This window comes from Lutra lutra, chromosome 6, assembly GCF_902655055.1.
Source record: "Lutra lutra chromosome 6, mLutLut1.2, whole genome shotgun sequence".
Lineage (NCBI taxonomy): Eukaryota > Metazoa > Chordata > Mammalia > Carnivora > Mustelidae > Lutra > Lutra lutra.
In genome coordinates, this window is record NC_062283.1 from 49,190,791 (window position 1) to 49,210,994 (window position 20,204).

The window sequence follows — 20,204 nt, forward strand, 5'->3', positions numbered from 1 at the left end:
GTTGACAAAAGGTCTAATTGTAGTGCTCAAAATTGAATAACATGACAGAGCTACTCTTACAGGCAATGAGAGAAAAGAGAAGGCATAGGATACATAGCTGACAGGAAATAAAGCGTATGAATATAGGTCTTATAAAGAGACTACTAACAGAATTCATAACATTTGAAGCATTTATGATCAAAGGAGAGTTTAAAATACAACTAGATATAAAGCATTTACTTTCACTGCTACCAAGGAATATACTTAGAAATATTAGAAAACTCAATACAAGTTGAGAGATCTCCAGAGTCCTAAAAGAAAATAAAGTACAGACAACCTGAGAATTCTTGTTGAATTCTTAACAAGGCATCAGAAAATCCGAGAGATCATTTGAAATAGACAGTTATCTCAATAAAATAGGTAAAGCCCTTAAGACTTAGAGAAAACTGGTTAATTTTAAGATACAGTTTATGTCAGAGCTATTCTATAACTTCATGGTGATGGGCTTAGAATTTTTATGAGAAGATGCAATTAACCGTAAACCATATGTAGTAATACATTTGTGTGAAACTATGCAAAATGAGAAAAATAAGACTACCATTAAATAAGAAAGCATTAAAAACTGACTGAAGTTCAATAGCCAGGAAATAATAGTTCCAGAGACTGAACTGGCTGCTTTTTTAAAAAAAGGACAAAAGAGAAAACTAGAAAATCTCTTACAATAATTCTGAAGGCATTTGTATTTAAATACACAAATACAAAGCCACATCAAAATCCTGGCTAGTATTTACTGGTAGAATAAAAAATATAATCTACATCAAAGATACTAAGGGAAGATCAGACATCCTTCTAGAAAGAGGTGTTACATTAAGGGGAAGAAAAGATCAATGTAAAGAATGAAGTAACTAATATAACATCAAAAGGAAACGGTTGGACTGTGATCACTTCCAGATACATCCCACCAGAAGCAAACATAATTTCCACTAAAAGATATCTCAATGGTACCAAACATACTATAAAAAAGTTTCATTACTATAAAGTCAAGCAAATGAAACACAAAGTAGTATAAAAATATTATCCCACTAATCAACAGGAGAAAAAAGATTTAATAAAACAATATTCTTGGGGCGCCTGGTGGCTCAGGGGGTTGAGCCTCTGCCTTTGGCTCAGGTCCTGATCCCCAGGGTCCTGGAATCGAGTCCCGCATCCCGGCTCTCTGCTTGCCAGGGAGCCTGCTTCCTCCTCTCTCTCTGTCTGCCTCTCTGCCTACTTGTGATTTCTGTCTGTCAAATAAATAAATAATCTTTAAAAAAACAACAACAACAACAACAATATTCTCATCATTCATCGAGGAAGGGAAATTCCTTAAAAGAATATTTTAATGGCTTACAAAACTCATTATTTTTGGAAAATAACTAAAAGATTTGCATTCAATAATGATCATCATCAGTAAATAATAACTTCCACCTGTATATTTTCTTAAGTGAAAGAAGAATTGATTGGTTTCTGTATCCACAAAATAACTATATAGAATGGACCTGGCCAACTGAAATGACATGCATATATCACAATCAATTACTGGACTAGCCACTAACATTAAGAATGGTAAATTTCAAAAGACAAGGAAACCTAAAACAGTGCAAGTCTGGGCAAATATGTCTCACATTAAAAAAAAAAAAGTTTTCAGTTATTGCATTTTTAAACTATTTCTACAAAGATCTAGTCCATAATTTCTAACCTTCATCAGAATCCCAATAAATTATATCCTCAACAGTGAATGTGGCATTTAACTCTGTTCATCCATGGCATTTAACTCTATCCAGTTTTGTAGCTAGAAGGGATTCTGGATTGTGTCTGTTCCAACCTCCTCATTTTTAGTACCTGAGAGGTTATCCTGATGTACTACTGGGCCCTTAAGGACATTATCAATCAGGTCACTTAGGTATCATTCAGGAAATTATTAGTATAGTACTAACGTAATATACTAAATAGTATCCAAGTATCCCAAAAGAGTTTATGTTCCCCTCAAAATGTCATTTTAAGGGCCAAGTAATCAAAATGGAATTACAAAGAAGCTGCCACGCAGTTAAAAAAAAAAAAAGTTTAAATGCAATTACACTAATAAGGAAGCTGTCACTAAAAAGAAAAGATAAAGTGTCAGCAAATTTACTGCTTTTCCTAATGTCCTTGTTTCTTCTTACCAAGTAAACACATCCACTTATCAAATATAAGTTGTGCTACCATGGCTTAGAACAAGGTCAGTCTGAGACAAATGACTCAATCAGAAAACCTAGAACCTGCAGATAGAAAACAAAGCTGCCTTAATGCTCAGAAACTGAGCCAATCCCTAATAACTAAAAAGAACTACTGTGAAGTTATTTAAATAAAGGGGGAGGGTCATACTCTACAACCTTCTGAAATGGATTGACAGTGCTATAAAGAAAAATTAACATTCAGAAGGAGAGTACATTTAGATAGTGCAATTGTACAGATGATGAATAAACTACAAGATTAAAAAAATCACTATACAGAACTCATAAATATAAGCAACATATGCAAGACATCAAAATGTTAAGTTTTAAACAATAGGGTGAAATTTAAAAAGGCACTTCATATAACAAATGGAAACAATTTCTCTGTACACAGAAACTGCAAGAAATCATAGTCTTCACATATATTTTATGTCTAGTGGAGAAATAACACTTTGAAGAAAAAGGATCATTAGACGCATCCCCACTGAGAATATCAAATCATTAAATTTGCAATTATCCCAAAGCGTCCCAGAAAATCTAGAGATATTTAAACATCTAAGGTTTGCCCAATGGAGAATTCTGTGGCAGGCACAATATGAAAACTTATGTAATTTTGAGTTCCATATGCTTTTGGGGTTGTCTCCCTACATCAGGGCCCCATTTTTAGTTTTATAACACCACCACCATTCAAGTATGCCAGAGAAAGATTTTAAAGTAAACAAACAGGTTAAGAATGTTTCTTCTGCAATCAAGAGACTGATTAATCTATAGCTAAAAGCTGTTCCCATTCTACCGCATTCTGACAGTCCCGACTGAACTGACAAATCCCCTTCAGAAGTTATCTACGGATCAACAATTTGATGATTCCTCAATACCTCTCCACTTTTAGAAAAATTCTCTGGAGATGCTTGAGTTTATCAATCAGAGAATAGTAAAGTAATGTTACTTTAACACTGAGTAACACAAATAACACAAGAGGAAGAGAAGAGCAATGCTGTTTTATAAATATTTAAGGAGGAGCTATACAATGTAAATACAGCTTATACTAGTGAACCGTACACTTAAAAATGTTTAAGGTGGTGAATTTTGTTTTTTCTGACCACAATTAAAAACAAAAAAATCTAAAAGGAGGAGCATATTAAGTGGAAATGCCAAAGTAGTTTCAAAGAATTATGTCTTCAAGCATCATTTTGGTTTGGATTTTGGAAAATAAGAGTACCTCAAAAATCATCACATTTGTAACCCCAGTATCTAATTCAGGGAAAGAAAGGGGAGAAATGGAAAAGTGGGAACAGTCTAAAGTAGCCTTAGCTAACTGGGTATAACTGTGCAGCCACATAGAGCAGTTCCAAGGTCTCTCTCTAGTAGTTCATCTGTGACTAGTCTTTTCATAAAAGAAACTACAGTGCCATGTCAAGGGCACATGAGACTGCCTGACAGATACAATATATATTGTCAACTATAAAAATCTAAATGATTTTTTTAGACCCTTGTTTCTTTACAGGTAGTTAATCAATAATCTTCTGGAGTTTAATATGAAAGAGTTTCTACATCACTGGCATGGACCTAAAAAAGGTAGAAGTAAAACACTGGAAAATATACAAAAATAAAGGTAAATGTTTGCAAGATGATATCCTATATCAAGCCTGTTTTTTAGGCTTAATTTACAAATAGGACCAACATAGTACTCTGAAATTACTGACAAAATAAAATAGCTTCTTCTAAGTAGGTATGTTTACATCTTCAACCTCTAGCACAAATAGGGAGAGGAAGAAAATAGTAAAAAGGGTGCTGAAAATAGTTACAGTGGAAGGGGAATGAGCTTCAACCATCAAAAAGTGGGGCACTAGGGAAATGTCAATCACCACTTGCATAAGAACTATGGCAAGAAATAGAAACCACATGAATCCTAAAACAGTGTTATATTCCATTAACAGTAGAATCAAAATATTTTGATCAAGCAGATGAAATAAATGCAGATGTATGACAAACCAAGTTACAAAATTTTATATCTGTTGATAAAAAAATTTTTTTGGCTGCTAAGCAAATAATACTAGGTGATGTATTCAGACCCCTCAAACTTGACACTTTCTCCATTTCTGAAGTCATGCTGCAAAATCGAGGATCTAAGGGTTGATATACTGCACAGCCACTGCCTTGAGATTTTAAAAAGATACTGTGAGATATACAATTGAGGTATCTGCTGCCAGTTCCAGAACTGTGAAGAACTATTAATGGAACCAACTGGGAGCAAAAAGATAGTCGTCTCTACTGATGAGTCCGACTAGATTAAGGGACCAGTAAACGAAGAACATGTCATTGAAGTCTTGATTTCAGACTTTAAGAAATCTCTAATGGATATCATCATTTAAATAAATATCCAGAAACAGAGCTGTGTGAGATGTTCTCTTTACGACATCCACAGTAATACTGAACACTTAAGGATTCTTAGTATCATCTAGTTTGATGGCATCCCTCTTTATTGCAATAAGAGGACCAGATTGTCAGGCATGTTTGGAATTCTCTTAAAAGAGTTCAGATTTGCATGCCTGGACGGTATAACATCCTTTATATCCAGGACACTAATGTATGTATCTTTTTTGTGATGGATTATCAAGCTCAAGAAAGTCAACTATTTAGAAGGTAGCTTTGTTTAAGGTCATCTTGCTGAAAAGCCCAGAATATCTTGAGAGAACACCATGCCTCGGTCTCACATCTTCTTTATATTTGAGAGCTTGCCAGGTCAGAGACTTAGGTGTGATGATAAAGAATTCTCTCACATGTAGCTCTGAATGGTAATGACACGGCAGCCATCAGTCTCGATAAAGATAGTTACTGTGAAAATTTCTAGAGATGTTACAGGCAGGAAAGTCTTTTTCCAGTTGGTGTCCACAGTAGACCTGTAACATCTAGCCATTCCACTGAAACGAACTGGATTTGGCAAAATTTGATTTGTATTCCAGTTCTTGACATACAACTTCATGATTGATTCTGAAGTCTGAGAGAGCTTGAGAGTAGTATGGACTCTTGGTAAATTGATCATCCTGACATAAACACAGTAAAACTGAATTGTCATTTTGTGAAGATCTGACAAGCTGAAGCCTGAACAAGGAAGCATTGATGACCTAAAATTAAGGATCTAACAGTAGGTTATTTCCAGACCCCAAATCAGCTAGTCCTCAGTTTATCAGTAGGATTTTCCTGAGGAACAGATCTTTATATTTTTCTTTACTCACAAGAGGATTCAGATTCCTGAGTACCCTCATCTGAACTTATTTTGGACCAGAAATAATAGGTAAACCTTTGTCCAACCCTACGTAGGTGAAAGTCTCTATTGCTCACTTGGCCAGTAAGACATGAGTCTTTATTATATATTCCATTTGAAAAGTCTAGAATTTAAATGTTAGCTGTGATAATTCCAGACATGCATCAGTTTCTGACGTGACCTCCTACCTGTATGAGTGGGAGTAGCAGGTAAAATAGGATCTTGGATGACTATGCTGCTGAACACAAACAGGCTATTAATTCTTGTACCCGTGGCGTTCTGGAGATTCTCCCTTTTTTCTGTATCTATAAGGATGGTTGCGAGGTTTGTACCAATCTCCTTTGGAATATCCTCTATTGTGATAATGTGCTTTCTGATCATGACTGTAAAAGTATCGATGTTGGTTATAGTATTTGTTGTGGTCTCTATAGTCATTTTCTTTAATACTGTTTTCTTCTGCAACAACAGCATTCACATCTTGTCCAAAGAGGGAAGTACCATCAAAGGGCAAGTGTGAGATCTTCTCCTGGGTTTTCTTAGTGAGAGATGTAAGTCGGAGCCAGGCTTGTCTTCTGTAGTCTATTGCCATTGCCATAACTCTGACTACGGAATCCATTATGTCTCTAGTAGTACAAAGCTGCCAAAGTCCGGCATCCATACCATCAGATATTATACATCTTGCTTTTCCACGATCAAACTCTGGGTCATGAACCAGATCCTCCATATCTTCCCAGAGTTTACGCTGATATTGAGTCATATAGGCCATGTAGCTAGCAGCTCGGGCTGCAATGGAAGCAGCATGGTAGAATCTACAACCCATGACCTCCATTTCTTTTGAGGTAGAATCTAGAGGAGATGTTGTGCTTCCTCTTTTGCTGTGCTCTAATGCTTCTACAATAGGGCCCTCAGCTGGTGGATTTGGTTGGAAAGGAGAGGTATCCTTGGCCACAGGATATACCCTGTGCCCCATGAAGGAAGAAGGATGGCAATCAGCAGGGTCTTTAAAAACCTCAGTGGTGGCAATTCTCAGAAGAGGATGTAATGGAGGAACCAAACGTTTCTTAGAGGTCACACAATCAGGTTTCCCTTCACATGATTCTGCTTCAGATTGTAATGTTACTCTCTTTATAACACCTCTCTGTTCCATTCTTTTCAAAAGACCTGTGAAACTAGACTGACTGGGGTCAGTTGGCTGCCCTTTGTCATCAGCTGAGGGGGATTTGCAGTCAGTTTCTTCATCAACTGTGGATAAATTTTCATCCTTAGAGGTGGAGATGTCCCATGGCACTGAGGAGTTCTCACTTGGCCTAGAATGATGAAATCTAAAACAGCTCCTAGACTGCAAATCACGTATCACTCGGGACATCTCAGCCACTTGTGTCTGAAGATAAAGGATGGCATCCTGTCCATGCTGTGAAGCTGAAGAAGACTCTATAGGTAAATCCTCCTTGACCTCTGAAGAGGCCAAAGATTCTTGGGGGACCAGAACTGGAGATGAAGGCAGAGTCTGAAAATTTTGTGATGGTTTAAATGTCTCTGTCTCAGAGATCTTAATATCTGAATTATTTTGATCATTTTTCTGGTTCTCCAATGGGTTCTCAACAGAAGAAGGTTGAGAAACTATCCTTTGTGGACTGCTGGTACAACTCCCAGAGGAGGAGCTGCTGTCTCCAATGGGAAGAGGAACACTGCAGCTAGAGCACATTTCTGGGCGATGATTCTCAGAGGATGGCACCTTAGACTCAGGCATTCTCTGGGTTATCCACATGAACAAGAAAACCAAGGAAGAAAAAAAAATGCTTTTAATATGTTAACTTTCAAGTGCAGAGATGCATGTCCAGTAAGTAGAACTCAATTTTTAAAATTATTATAACAACAATGAAAGATGCAATCCACTACAGATCAGCAAGGGGATCAGAGAAGTCAAATCCACAAGGTTTCTACACAAAAACCTAATACCAACTATGGCTATTAATGTGGCACTCTGTCTACGAAAAAAAAAAAGTGAAAACAAGCCCAGTTCAAGTGGTGCCATCCTGGCCTGCTGCTTGGTCTCATGCTAGAATAAGAAGAGGTGGTGAGACTATTGTTGATTAACAATCTTTTTAAAAAAATCCCATTCAATGTATGTAAGCCAACAAGTAAAAGCTAAAAAACAGAGAACTCAAGTTCCACTGAGAACAAAAAATATTTCTAAAAGTTCCCATTGCAGAGTCACTTTTAAGCCCCTTTAAAATTTTCTCCTGTTCACTCTCCAAGAATAACAAAACTTCCCAGTTGCATAGTCCTACTTTATTGTTTGTAGTTTCCAGGAGCTTATTTACATATGTGTTACCTCATTTTGTCCTCACAACAACCCTGTGAGGTAGGTATTACCCTTATTTGATAAAGAAACTAAGGTTAAAGGTTTCTTAATTTATCCAAAATCACAGAATTAATAAGGAGCAAAGCTCAGATTAAAACCTACATATATTGATTCCACGTCCAAGTCTCAATCCCCTGTATCATAGAGAAAGTTTTCTGGCCATGTTGAGAAGAGCCAGGAGTTCTCTAACCCATCAAGAAAATAGCCCATTAATAGAAATTTGGGCTAAGACAAATGAAAGACAAGATTGCTACAAAGGGCTCAGCTAGTTTGATTCTCAGAGTAAGGGAAATATTGGTTTAAGGGTCAAACCCACAACCAAAAAATCACAGGTAAGAGACAAAAACTCTAAATATGTGAGTGATAGATGAGGTTAAAAGGAGTGACGACTGAAGTACCATGCCACCTAAACCCTTTCCCACATTCCATTTCCTAAAAGGTCTTCACATAGCCTTCCTTCCAATGTAAAACAAACTTTCTGTGGCCACGTGGTTCTGGAAGAAAAGAATCCAGTTATACATGGCACTTGAGGAGAGATGGGAAAGGAGAAGGGGAGAAGGGCACAAGGAGCCAAAAAGCTTGCTGTTTTTATTCCATTTTCCTTTTATCAGATACCATCTTCAAGGCTTAGAACTTTCCTGTGTTGTGTTATCCTTTCACATCCTCACTGAAAGAAAAGAAACAAAACTGGAAGTAGGAGATATTTTGGGCCAAGGACTCAATGGACACCTTTTGTGGTTCACTCTACAGAAACGGGCCATTCTCTAAAGTACTATAGATCCTAAAAACAACCATCATTGACTTGATAACGCTCTTTAGACAATGCCTCTTAAATGACAGAAGTGAAAGAAATGCAAATCAAATATAATGTACTTACATCACTATGAGAGGTGCTAGGCTCTTCATCATCACTGCTGACCAGATCAATGTATTCAAGAACAGGTCTTAATGGTCCTTCCTATGAAAGAATTGAGCAAATTGACAAGTCATGTACAGTTATTCAAACTAAACTGGTCGTTCAAAACAATCACTTTTTTCTTGGGATTGGCAAAAATTCCTCCAAACAAGAAGTCTACGGTTGGAGAAAGTAATCAGAACACAGAAAAATATTCAGATACACAAATAAGAAACAGTAAGATCTGAGAGTTTAAAACCTTGGTAGAATATTAGGACAACGGTGATCCTTTGAGGAAAGGATTAAATAATAATAAAGGAACACTGCTACAAGGATACAAATAGCAGACAGTATGATTCAATGCTTTTTAGATGGGATGAGTATTAATTATCTGTTAGATAACCAAGCTCAAAAACATGCAGTTCTTTGACTAACAGCTCAGCTTTATCTCTCACTCCTATAGTCAAACATCAAACCTGATTCTTCATCCTGTTTCCAACCATACTGACTGCATCACAGACTAAGCCTTGAATGCTTGGTCTAAAAATGCCCAGATTTTATTCTACAAGCAAAAGGGAATAAAAACACAGATAGGAAAAACATGAGAGCTGTGCTTTAAATAGATTAATCACACAGACAAGTATGGAGAGTGGGGAAAGCAGGATGATTAATCAATCCAATAACACAAAACTAAAATAATGGCAAAGAGAATAGTGTTGTGGTACACACTCAAGAGAATACATGGGTATTAAAAAAAAAAAAAAAAAAAGACTGGCTATGAAAAACAGCCCCCTCGCCAAATAAAACAAAACCCCAACAATAACAAGGAATTAATTAAGTCCTTAAAGTTTCAAACCTGGGAACTAGAAGGATACTAATGCCATCAGAATAATCTGGAATACAGAAATGGGATGCTGACATTCTTTTAGACATAATGGGTTGATGTAACAGTGGTACACAAAGGTAACTTGGCAGATAGCTGGGAATCCAGGGCTATAATCTGGATGTATGAACACAGCCAGATAAACAGATTTGGGACTAAAGACTAAACTGAAACTGTGATAGAGCCAACAAAGAAAGCAAGGAGGAGAAAAAAGAGATTGAAGAAGGTTCTTGAGAAAATACAGAATTTAGGACTCAGGAAGAACCGCTAAGCAGGAAATCAGGGATTAGAGAAGAATCAGGAATACATAAATTCAAAGCAGCTAGAGAAAACCTCAACAAAAAGTTTTCAATGCTAATGTGGCTCAAAATGCTGACAATCAAAAAAACTGCCACTGAATTTGACAACAAGATTTTTAAAAAACACCTGAGAGCAACTTTTAATAAAGTAGCAAGCATACAGAAGCAAGGCTCTAAAAAATTAAGTAGAAAATGAAGCAATAGGGGCACCTGGCTGGCTCAGCCGGCAGAGCATGCAACCTCATCTTAGGGTTGTGAGTTCCGGCCCCACACTGTGTGCAGAGATTACTAAAAATAAAATGTTAAAAAAGAAAAAGAAAGAGAGACAGTAAAGGCCATGAGTCAAGAATATTCTTTTTAAAAATCTAGTATGTTATGAACAAGAGTAAGGAACACAGGAGGCGAAGTCAGCTAAGGGAAAGATTTCTTAAGATGCAGAAAGCTGACTGTTGGCAAACAGTGTAAAAACTAGCAGAAAAAGACTACAGTCAGGAAACAAAAGCTAAGATCTAGTTAAAGATCCTCTTCCTGAGAAGAGGCATCCAGTCTCAAAGATAACTTGTTTCTCTCTTAGGCTACAACTTCTCCCCAAGCAGAAAACTGCTATCCTTTAGGACAGGTTTTATCAAGCCACTAGGATAAAACCAGAGAGCAGAACTCCTGGGCAGGAATCATGTAATGAACAATTAAGATTTTCACCTGAGCTGTAAAAATGGAAGTTTAAAAGAAGGGGAAAACAGGGACAGAGTATTTTCCAATTATGGTCAACAGAGATCAATTACCTACTTTAAGACTAAAATCAACCAGAGCTATGGTCAATATCATACATTCAATCCAAAAAGAAAGTGGAAGAAATAAAAATATGGTAGCTTAGGGGCGCCTGGGTGGCTCAGTGGGTTAAGCCGCTGCCTTCGGCTCGGGTCATGATCCCAGGTCCTGGGTTCGAGCCCCGCGTCGGGCTTTCTGCTCGGCGGGGAGCCTGCTTCCTCCTCTCTCTCTGCCTGCCTCTCTGCTTACTTGTGATTTCTCTCTGTCAAATAAATAAATAAAATCTTAAAAAAAAAAAAATATGGTAGCTTCTCCTGTTCATAAATCACCTTTAGTTTTCGTCTCTTCAAGAAATGTGCATTTGAGGGGTACCTGGGTGGCTCAGTGGGTTAAAGCCTCTGCCTTCGGCTCAGGTCATGATCCCAGGATCCTGGGATGGAGCCCTGCATCAGGCTCTCGGCTAGGTGGGGAGCCTGCTTCCCCCTCTCTCTGCCTGCCTCTCTGCCTACTCGTGATCTCTGTCAAATAAATAAATAAAATCTTAAAAAAAAAAAAAAAAAGAAATGTGCGTTTGAAACTCTTATTATGTCCATAGAACAGTACATCAAGAAAGTCTCCAGGTTATCAGAAATACACAGAGACAGAAGCAGAGAAAGCTTCCATGAAGAGATAGGGGAAAAGGGAGAAAAAAGGTAACAGAATACAAAACAAAAAGAATGGGAAATAATAAACAAACGAGAAAACCCCCCCCTTGAAAAAAACAAAAGAAAACAGAATAAGGAAAACGGTCACAAATGGGCTTTAAAAATAGCTGCAGGAATAGTAGAAAGGAGGGCGCCTGGGTGGCTCAGTGGGTTAAGCCACTACCTTCAGCTCAGGTCATGATCTCAGGGTCCTGGGATCAAGTCCCGCATCGGGCTCTCTGCTCAGCAGGGAGCCTGCTTCCCTCTCTCTCTCTCTCTGCCTGCCTCTGTCTACTGTGATCTCTCTCTGTCAAATAAATAAATAAAATCTTTAAAAAAAAAAAAAAGAAAGAAAAGAAATAGTAGAAAAGATAAGAACAGGGAATGATGACAGAAGACTATTAGAAACTTACTATAGGGGTGAACCATTAGACCACTAGACCATATGCAACCAACCATTTCTGAACTGCAGAAGAACAGTAGCTTTATATGATTCACACTAATTAAAAGAATAAAAAGAATCAAGACAGAAAATTCAAAAATGAGAAAAAGCGGAAGAGTATTTAAAATACTTATTCACTCAACAATACTTGTGAAGTTATAAGTGAAAGAGTGGTAAAAGATGACAACACGTATTTGAGACCACCGAAAAGGCAGAGGCTGATTTAAAAAGCTAAGAGAAGTAATCCCAAAGGAATATATTACTTATAAGCAAACACTCTACACTTCAGCTAATTTTCATATTGAATATGGGAAAAGTTCCACCATAATGACTTAAAGAACTAAAACATTTTAGTATTCCATTTATTTTACTATTAATAACATTTATCACTGAGCCCTATATAGGCACTGTGCTGAACTTTTCAACACTATTTCATTTAATCTCCAATTACAAGGTGAAATAGTGTATTGTTGCTATTATTCCACTTAACAAATGAGAAAACTAAGTGAGGTACACCTGATTCTCTATATACTTAACTGGCTGTGTGGTCATAATAATTCTGAGGCTAAGTTCAAAGTATACATACTACTATTGGGGGGGGGGGGCTGGGTGGCTCAGTTGATTAGGAGTCTGCTTTCAGCTCAGGTCCTGATCCCAGGGTCCTGCCAAGCCCCCCACTGGGCTCTCCAGGGAGCCTGTTTCTCCCTCTCCCTCTGCCTGATGCTCCCCCTGCTTACATGCTCTTTGTCAAATAAATAAAATCTTTAAAAACAAAACAAAACAAATTTTTTTAAAAAGATTTTTAAGAAATCCCTACATCCAACATGGGGCTCAAACTCACACCCCCAAGATCAAGAGTCACATGCTCTACTAACTGAGCCAGCCAGGCAACCCTACATACTACTTTTATATATCAATGTCTTATTACCTAAGTTTCTGAGAAATACTCTGTATTCCTTCAATGAGACTTCTCACTATTGTACCCACCTCTGAATAATTCGTAACACTAACCAAAAAATAATTTATTAATATCCCCAAAAGAATGTTAATTATATAAATGTCAAACACGATTTCTTAAAATGTTTATAATGATGCTTATGTTCTTAACACGTATAAATGCATATAGTTTTGCAATTAAAGGTGTTTTATTTGAAGCTGCTCCATCCATCAAACAGTAAACCATCACTCTCATCCCTTTTGTACCAATATCAAAATCAAAGGATGATACTCCCCAAGACCATACAATTAGGGCCAGGAGCACAAGTACAAGCAAAGTAATTTAGGAACAGAGCTGAATTAATATTTTCAGTTAAATAAAATTTTTTAGGGGCGCCTGGGTGGCTGAGTGGATTAAGCCTCTGCCTTTGGCTCAGGTCATGATCTCAAGAGTCCTGGGATCAGACCCTGCATGGGCTCTCTGCTCAACAGGGAGCCTGCTTCCCTCCATCTCTCACTCTCTGCCTACTTGTGATCTCTGTCAAATAAATAAATAAAATCTTAAAAAAAAAAAATTTTTAATGACACAAAAAGCTTTCATTCCTGTTATCAGGAAAATGATTTTCATATAAAGTCAGATACCAATTAACTGCTACAGTTGACCTTTGACGAACATCAGGGTTATGGGCTCTGACCTTCCCTCCCACCACACAGAATTGTAAATCTACATATAGCTTTTGATTCCCCCAAAATATAACTACTAAAAGCCTACACTTGACTGGAAGCCTTATCAATAACATAAACAGTTGAGTAACACATATTTTGCATGTTGTATGTATTATATACTGTATTCTTATAATAAAGCCAAACAAAATCATAAGGAAAATACATTTACAGTACTGTAAAAAAATCTTATCTGCATATAAGACCCATGCAATTCAAATTTGTGTTGCTCGAGGGTCAAGCCTAAATGGAAAATAATGTCAATACACTAAGACACAGTCTACAAGAAATGTAGTTTACCCCAGTCTAAAAGAAAAAACTACGGATATGAGCATAGATGCACAACTCTAACCTAAAACCTTAAATATAATGCATGTGCTTTTTTTTTAATATATTTCCATATATAGAAGTTAGGGATATAATTTACTTCTGTAGTCCTGCCCAGTTCAAACATTTTGAATGATTCCCAACTGACTACTTTAAGTTCAAATTTAGTCTATAGTTCAAGATCTACACTATCCAGCCCACCCTTTCCTCTTCTACTTAAAAAATTTTTATCCTCCAGAATTACACATAATCCTCTGCTTTCCCAATTTGATGTCTTCCCTTATTTCTTTTCAAAATGCTCTTTTAAATACAAATACTACAGGGGCGCCTGGGTGGCTCAGTGGTTAAGCCGCTGCCTTTGGCTCAGGTCATGATCCCAGGTCCTGGGTTCGAGCCCCGCATCGGGCTTTCTGCTCAGCAGGGAGCCTGCTTCCTCCTCTCTCTCTGCCTGCCTCTCTGCCTACTTGTGATTTCTCTCTGTCAAATAAATAAATAAAATCTTTAAAAAAAATAAAAAAATACAAATACTACATGTTATTTATGCCAAAAGTCTATTTTTTTTAATAGCACCATGTACTTTTATAAAAGAACTACTTTCTAATAGAACTATTTACACAGTTTTCATCACCTATCTTATCACCCACACTGAAATATGGACACTTATAGGTAGGACGTATTCCAATTAACTCTGCAGTTTCTAGAGTACTTGCTTCATGACTTTGCATATCAAAAACTGCAACATTATTTTCATTTATTGACCTATAGGCCCAAGACATCCAGCCAGAAGATACCTTGGTATTTTTGCTCATGACCCCTTTCTACTGTAAAGTATTACCATTCACATACGTGCTTCTGAAGTTACTTATGAAATTATACTTTTTCCTCACTATTTCTACATGCTCAATGATTTCACATCATACCAATAACCTTGGCTGAAACCTAAATCTCATGTGTTATTACCAAGATTACAATAGGTTGCCTCAGCAGTTTTCACACCTTTGTATCTCAAGTAGAACGGTGAAAATGTCATCAGCTCTTAGCTAAAATAGTTTTGTGGGAACAAATTAAAATATCTGCAGTTTCAAAGACAAAAAGATGGTGCCTGAATAAGGAATTAGACAAGTATTCTCGCTCTCGGAAAGCTTGTGTTCACACTACTTCACTTTAACAAATAACCTACATTAGTACCCATTTTCACTTACTGAAGGAAATTTTTTAAAAAAAATATTTTATTTATTTGACAGACAGAGATCACAAGTAGGAGGGGGTTAGGGGTAGCAGGCTCCCTACCGAGCACAGAACCCAATGTGGGGCTGGATCCCAGGACCCTGGGATCACGACCCCAGCAGAAGGCAGAGGCTTTAACCCACTTAGCCACCCAGGCGCCCCTAAAGGAAATCTTAAGAGGATTTTTTGCTTATACAAAAAAAGGTAAAAAGCCAAACTACTGCACAGTGCTTGTCTCAATGCAAGCCATTATAGAGGTAGCATGCACCCTAAGTAGCAAGAGTAGCACAGCCAAGCTCCTTCCCTGGGAGGTAAACTCAGCATCTCACTGCCACAGCTTTGAATTATCTGCAAGTACCTGTACAGTATCTTGATTTATTTTGTGCAACTGTTAGCAAGATGTCCTAAGGTAGCAAAACAGCCTAAAAGAGGTTATTTTTTTGGTCTGGAAATGCTAAAAATTTTCCCATATAAATTAATGGTAATTACTACTACACTTTATGCCATCTTAGTTTATGAAAGATTTCATAGGTTTCAAAGGTTTCTACTTTACATTAGTGGGGTGTGGGACGAGGGGTGGGTGGAGACATATCTATATTACTAAACTAAACAGAAAATGAGAGCAAAATCTTTTTTTTTTTTAAAGGTTTTTATTCTTTTTTTTTTTTTTTTTTAAAGATTTTATTTATTTATTTGACAGAGAGAAATCACAAGTAGGCAGAGAGGCAGGCAGAGAGAGAGGAGGAAGCAGGCTCCCCGCTGAGCAGAAAGCCCGATGTGGGGCCTGAACCCAGGACCTGGGATCATGACCTGAGCCGAAGGCAGGGGCTTAACCCACTGAGCCACCCAGGCGCCCCGAGAGCAAAATCTTTAAATAAGTTTCTGTTACGGTAACATATTCATTTGAGGTTACTGACTTTGCAAAATCAAAGAGCACACTTACAAACAGGGAGGTTCTCTATACATACATTTCAACAAAATTTAAACGAAAGAACTCATTTTTGCACCTCCACATCTGTATTGCTTTCCTTTAGCATGCTATTTGGTTCCAGACTTTGTATTTTGCAAACCACATAAACACTGCTGTGCCACCATGTGGATTAAAGATGGGAAAATTAGATTAATGAGCATGAACTAAGAAATTCAAACCAGAGTAAATCAAAAAGTCACGCCATTAATACCATTTTTGTATCTGAAGAAATCTTATGCAGAGAACAATGTTATTGTTACTGGATAAGCATTACCCAAAGGAGTCAAGTATAAGATCAGCTTACAGAAAGAAGTAGAAGGCTCTGTCTCTGAATTTATTTTGAAACAGAATTAAGGTTTCATTAATTATCATTTAAGTGTTATCACTAAATTTGTAGAAGAAATGTTATTAATAGGTTTCTTCTAGTATTGTAATTGTACTTATTACATATAATTTACATCTTCATTTCCACTATCAGAACTTTGAACCTTTATTTGCCAAACCCTAGGGAAAAATAGAAGATGTTGGATCTAGATGAATATACAAGACATTGACTGTATTATTTTTTATTCTTCATGCAAAGATATATAGATCCTCTACATATAAAATTTAAATTAAAAGACATTTTAAAAACAATTAAGAATATTTTAAACTTCAGCTTAGTACCTCACTAAGCTTGTTAATCACAAGTTATAATTTTTCATTCCACCAGTACCAAAAAAAGTGTTTTCAAATCTTATTAATTCTATCTGTAATTCTCAAGCAAAGCCCATAGTTTAGAAAGTATATACTTCCTTTATTTGCACAAAATATAAAAATAAATATTCTCCAAATATACCAATATTCAGAAACCTGAAATATTTGCCTAAGGAGCATGGAATGCCATTACCAACATACTTTAGTCCACAGTAAAGAAGGAGAAGGATACAATCCGATTCACCCGCATCCCGGGAATCCTTGTAAGTTTAAAATGAGGACAGAGAACACGTGAAGCTAATATAACAGTGAATGTTAACTATACTGGAATTGAAATAAAAGGACAAAGCACAGTAAACGCTGGCAATGGTGAGGAAAGCCCCCCCCCCAAATCATGTAAAAGACTCCTATAGAAATCCATTAAACTGCAATATGACAATGGATCACCACAATGGCCCTAATGCTCGGGTATGTAGAGGATACCATTTAATAACCACCTTTACAAACTGCCCCAAATCAATAAACACAAATACACATCCAACACTCTATTAAAGAAAAATTATACAACTTTGACAGCAAACCTCAACTAATCACTGGTTTGTAGAAGTTTCTGGCTAGCTACCACTTTAAACAGACCCTTTGCAAAACTTTAGTTTTGGGTGAAAACCATCCCCCAATACATCATGACCCCAGGTCCCCTAAACCAAGGCTTTACAAAGCATGGCTCAGAGTCACATGTCCTTTTGTTTGTTCCAAAGTGAAGATTCCTGGGTCCCACCTTCAAATTCTGATTCAGCAGCTGTGGTGTGAGGCCCAGATATCTGCACTTACACATCCTAATGCTCAGAGACCACTGTCCCAAAGGGAAGACAGTCAAAACCACGTGTGTTCCTGGTGATGCAGGGTCTTCATTATGAACGTCAACTCCTGCATTATGCTGTAACGTGGTGATCTCAGAGGTTGGAGAAGTCTTCAAGCTACCTGCCTTCGCCTTACGAAGCTCCAGAACGCTCCCACTTTGCTTGCAACCCTTCTTGCTTTCTCCTGTCCCTTCCCTCTAACCTGCAGGTCGTGTTTCAAAGGACACTCTTGCCCTGCTTCCAAACACACTCTTAAGAGCGCACGACTTTGCCCACAGGAAGTATAAAGTGGCGCTAATGAAGGCATAAGAAGCGTGATTCCATGTGCAACATGTCCTTTCGGGCACAGTCTTTGTGGTGGCCCCTGCAGGTGCTCAGAGACCCCTTTCGGTAAATTTCCTCATCCTGTGCCATACTCCCCAGTGCCCAGTACCTGCGAGACATCCACACCCAGCTGCTGAATGACGAACGGACAGGCGAGGTATCAGCATCACAGAACGGCTTACCGCGCATAGGTTTGGGATTCTAGGAAACACCCGAATTTCGTTGCTACTTACACTGACAAACTGAATGTCATCTTCATTTTCATCCGGTGTTGCCTCAGATGCCTCAGGCCCAGCTGGAGGGACAGACTCTATCATCTATAAAAATAAGCCAGAATATGCTTATCTACATACAGCCACGTACCTGGAGGAAGAGATTCTTCCCAAAAAGAACGAAAAAGGAAGAGCTCCGTAAGACACACAGCAAGCTCTCGAGGAAACCGAACTGAGCACAACTGCAGGCAAATCCCACCAAGAACAGGACTCGATGGAGTCGGGCTCTGCCTCTGCAGACGTGGAGCCATCCACAGGGAGGGACGCCGAAAACGACTTATCAGACCCTGCGAATTCCCCCAATCTCCTCAAGGAGGAGGGAGGCACGCACACCGCCGAGGGGCGAGCCTGTCTCAAAATGTCGCTCTCGCGGCCCGAGCAGCGGCAACAGGGACCTCCGTGGCCGGCGCACAGGGCCGGGGGCGGCCGGGCGGCCATTGTTACTGCTGGTTCCCCGCTCACACCCGCACCAGGCCCGAACGCCGAGCTCGGCCCGAGACGCGGACACTGTCGGCCGCCGCGGCGGCGGGCGCCGCGCACCAGGCCTCACTCTCAACAAAACACAAAGCCCTTCCCGGCTCGCCTGAGAATGCCGCCGCCCGACGCTCGCCCACTCACCTCCGACCCCGGGTCTCCCATTTCTCCGACGGCCTAACTGACAGCACCACCGCTCCTGCGGTCCCCGCCGCCGCCGCCGTCGCTGCCGTCCCCGCTGCCGCCGCCGCCGCCGCCACGACTTCCCTTCCCGCCCAGCACCGCTTTGCGCCGCCGTGACCCGCCCCTGCGTGAGCGCCGACGCCGCCGACGCCGCCGACGCCACCGACGCCGCGGGCGGAAAGAGGTGCGAAACCGCTTCAAAAGGAGGAGCGACCGGCTCTGGGCCGCTATCCCTCGGAGCCTCTGTCTCTCAATCAGGGCCTGCCTTCCCCGGGCCGCGCGGGAAGCCGGGAGTTGTAGTTCTCGTTGTTCCTGTGAGTGTCCGATTTCGGTGGAAAAGAGAGGAAAAGGACTCCAAAGTATGGCGCATGCGTTTTACGGGGCTGAGGTCAGCTGCAGCTTTGCAGAGCCGTGGGCAGCCAGGGTTCTGTATTATAGTGAAGGGCAGGAACGGGGTTGTGTGGAGGATTTGGAATTGGATATTGTGTGGGTGTGGAAGCGAAGCTCAGCGGTATGTTTTGGCCGTAAATGCGGATGATAGGGACCAAATTCTCATCGTCTTCCTTTTTTTTGTTTTTTTTGTTTTTGTTTTTGTTTTTGTAGCGGGCCTGGAATGAGGAGGCTTAGTTCAATTTTGTGATAAGGAAAGAAATAGAACGTGTCCTTATGTTACCCACCTAGCTTCATTATCTGAGATAGTATGTATTAATACACCTGAGAAGAAAAATTGAAGACCAGACCGCCAGTCACCGGTTGTCCTGAAGAAAACTGGCGAAGCAAGGGAGTCCAGGGCCCAAGACGACACTGGGCCAAGGCCTCACTATCACTAAGCCCTACACTAGTGAAAATAACGTGCTGTTTAAGGATAGTCTCAAATACTACTTTACTAAAATAGCTTACCTTTTATCAGTGTTCACAGCCAAAAAGCACTCTATAAAAATAGTTCACTCATATTCACCTGTGTGGCTTTCTCACTCTGTTGTCTTACCAAAAAGATCTGGCCTTCCCCCCCCCCCCACACCAACAGTTTTGAAAAGGACCTTTTAAGCTGGAAAATTCTTTTAAATCTTATGAGCTTGTTTTTGCCTGTCTATATGCAAATCTACCATTTGAGTGTTTATGCCTATAGTAATTTTCCTTAATACTTGGTATTTCATGCATTTCCAGCAAGTGCTTTATGATTTCATTTGCTTTTCCACCTAAGTTTGAGAATTCTAGGAGCAAACTGAGAATGAGAGACCAGTTACAGGTAGGAGTTAATTGGTAAAACTCTTGGAAAACAAACTTTGTGTGGCTGGAGCCCCCAAATACTCATACTCTTCAATTCAGTCGTCATTGCAAGCTTTTTAAGGACACACATTAATCTGTAGGAAATTTTTTA

The 20,204-nt window shown here is 39.1% G+C and overlaps 1 protein-coding gene across 4 annotated transcripts in view; it reads right to left on the reverse strand.

Moving 5' to 3' along the window:
• ZNF451 (zinc finger protein 451) overlaps positions 1-19,098 on the reverse strand; it is a 106,437-nt gene extending 87,339 nt beyond the window's left edge. For 3 of the 4 annotated variants that reach the window (XM_047734661.1, XM_047734659.1, XM_047734660.1), the window contains exons 1-3: positions 18,785-18,940; positions 18,128-18,211; positions 8,739-8,819 (exon numbers count right to left, since the gene is read on the reverse strand). In XM_047734661.1, coding sequence (XP_047590617.1) covers positions 8,739-8,819; positions 18,128-18,211; positions 18,785-18,805 — 186 coding nt within the window. In that variant the 5' untranslated portion in view covers positions 18,806-18,940. Of the gene's footprint in view, positions 1-3,330; positions 7,250-8,738; positions 8,820-18,127; positions 18,212-18,784 lie in introns of those variants that run through there. The other variant, XM_047734662.1, reaches the window with a different exon arrangement.
• Between the last annotated feature and the right edge of the window lie 1,106 nt (positions 19,099-20,204).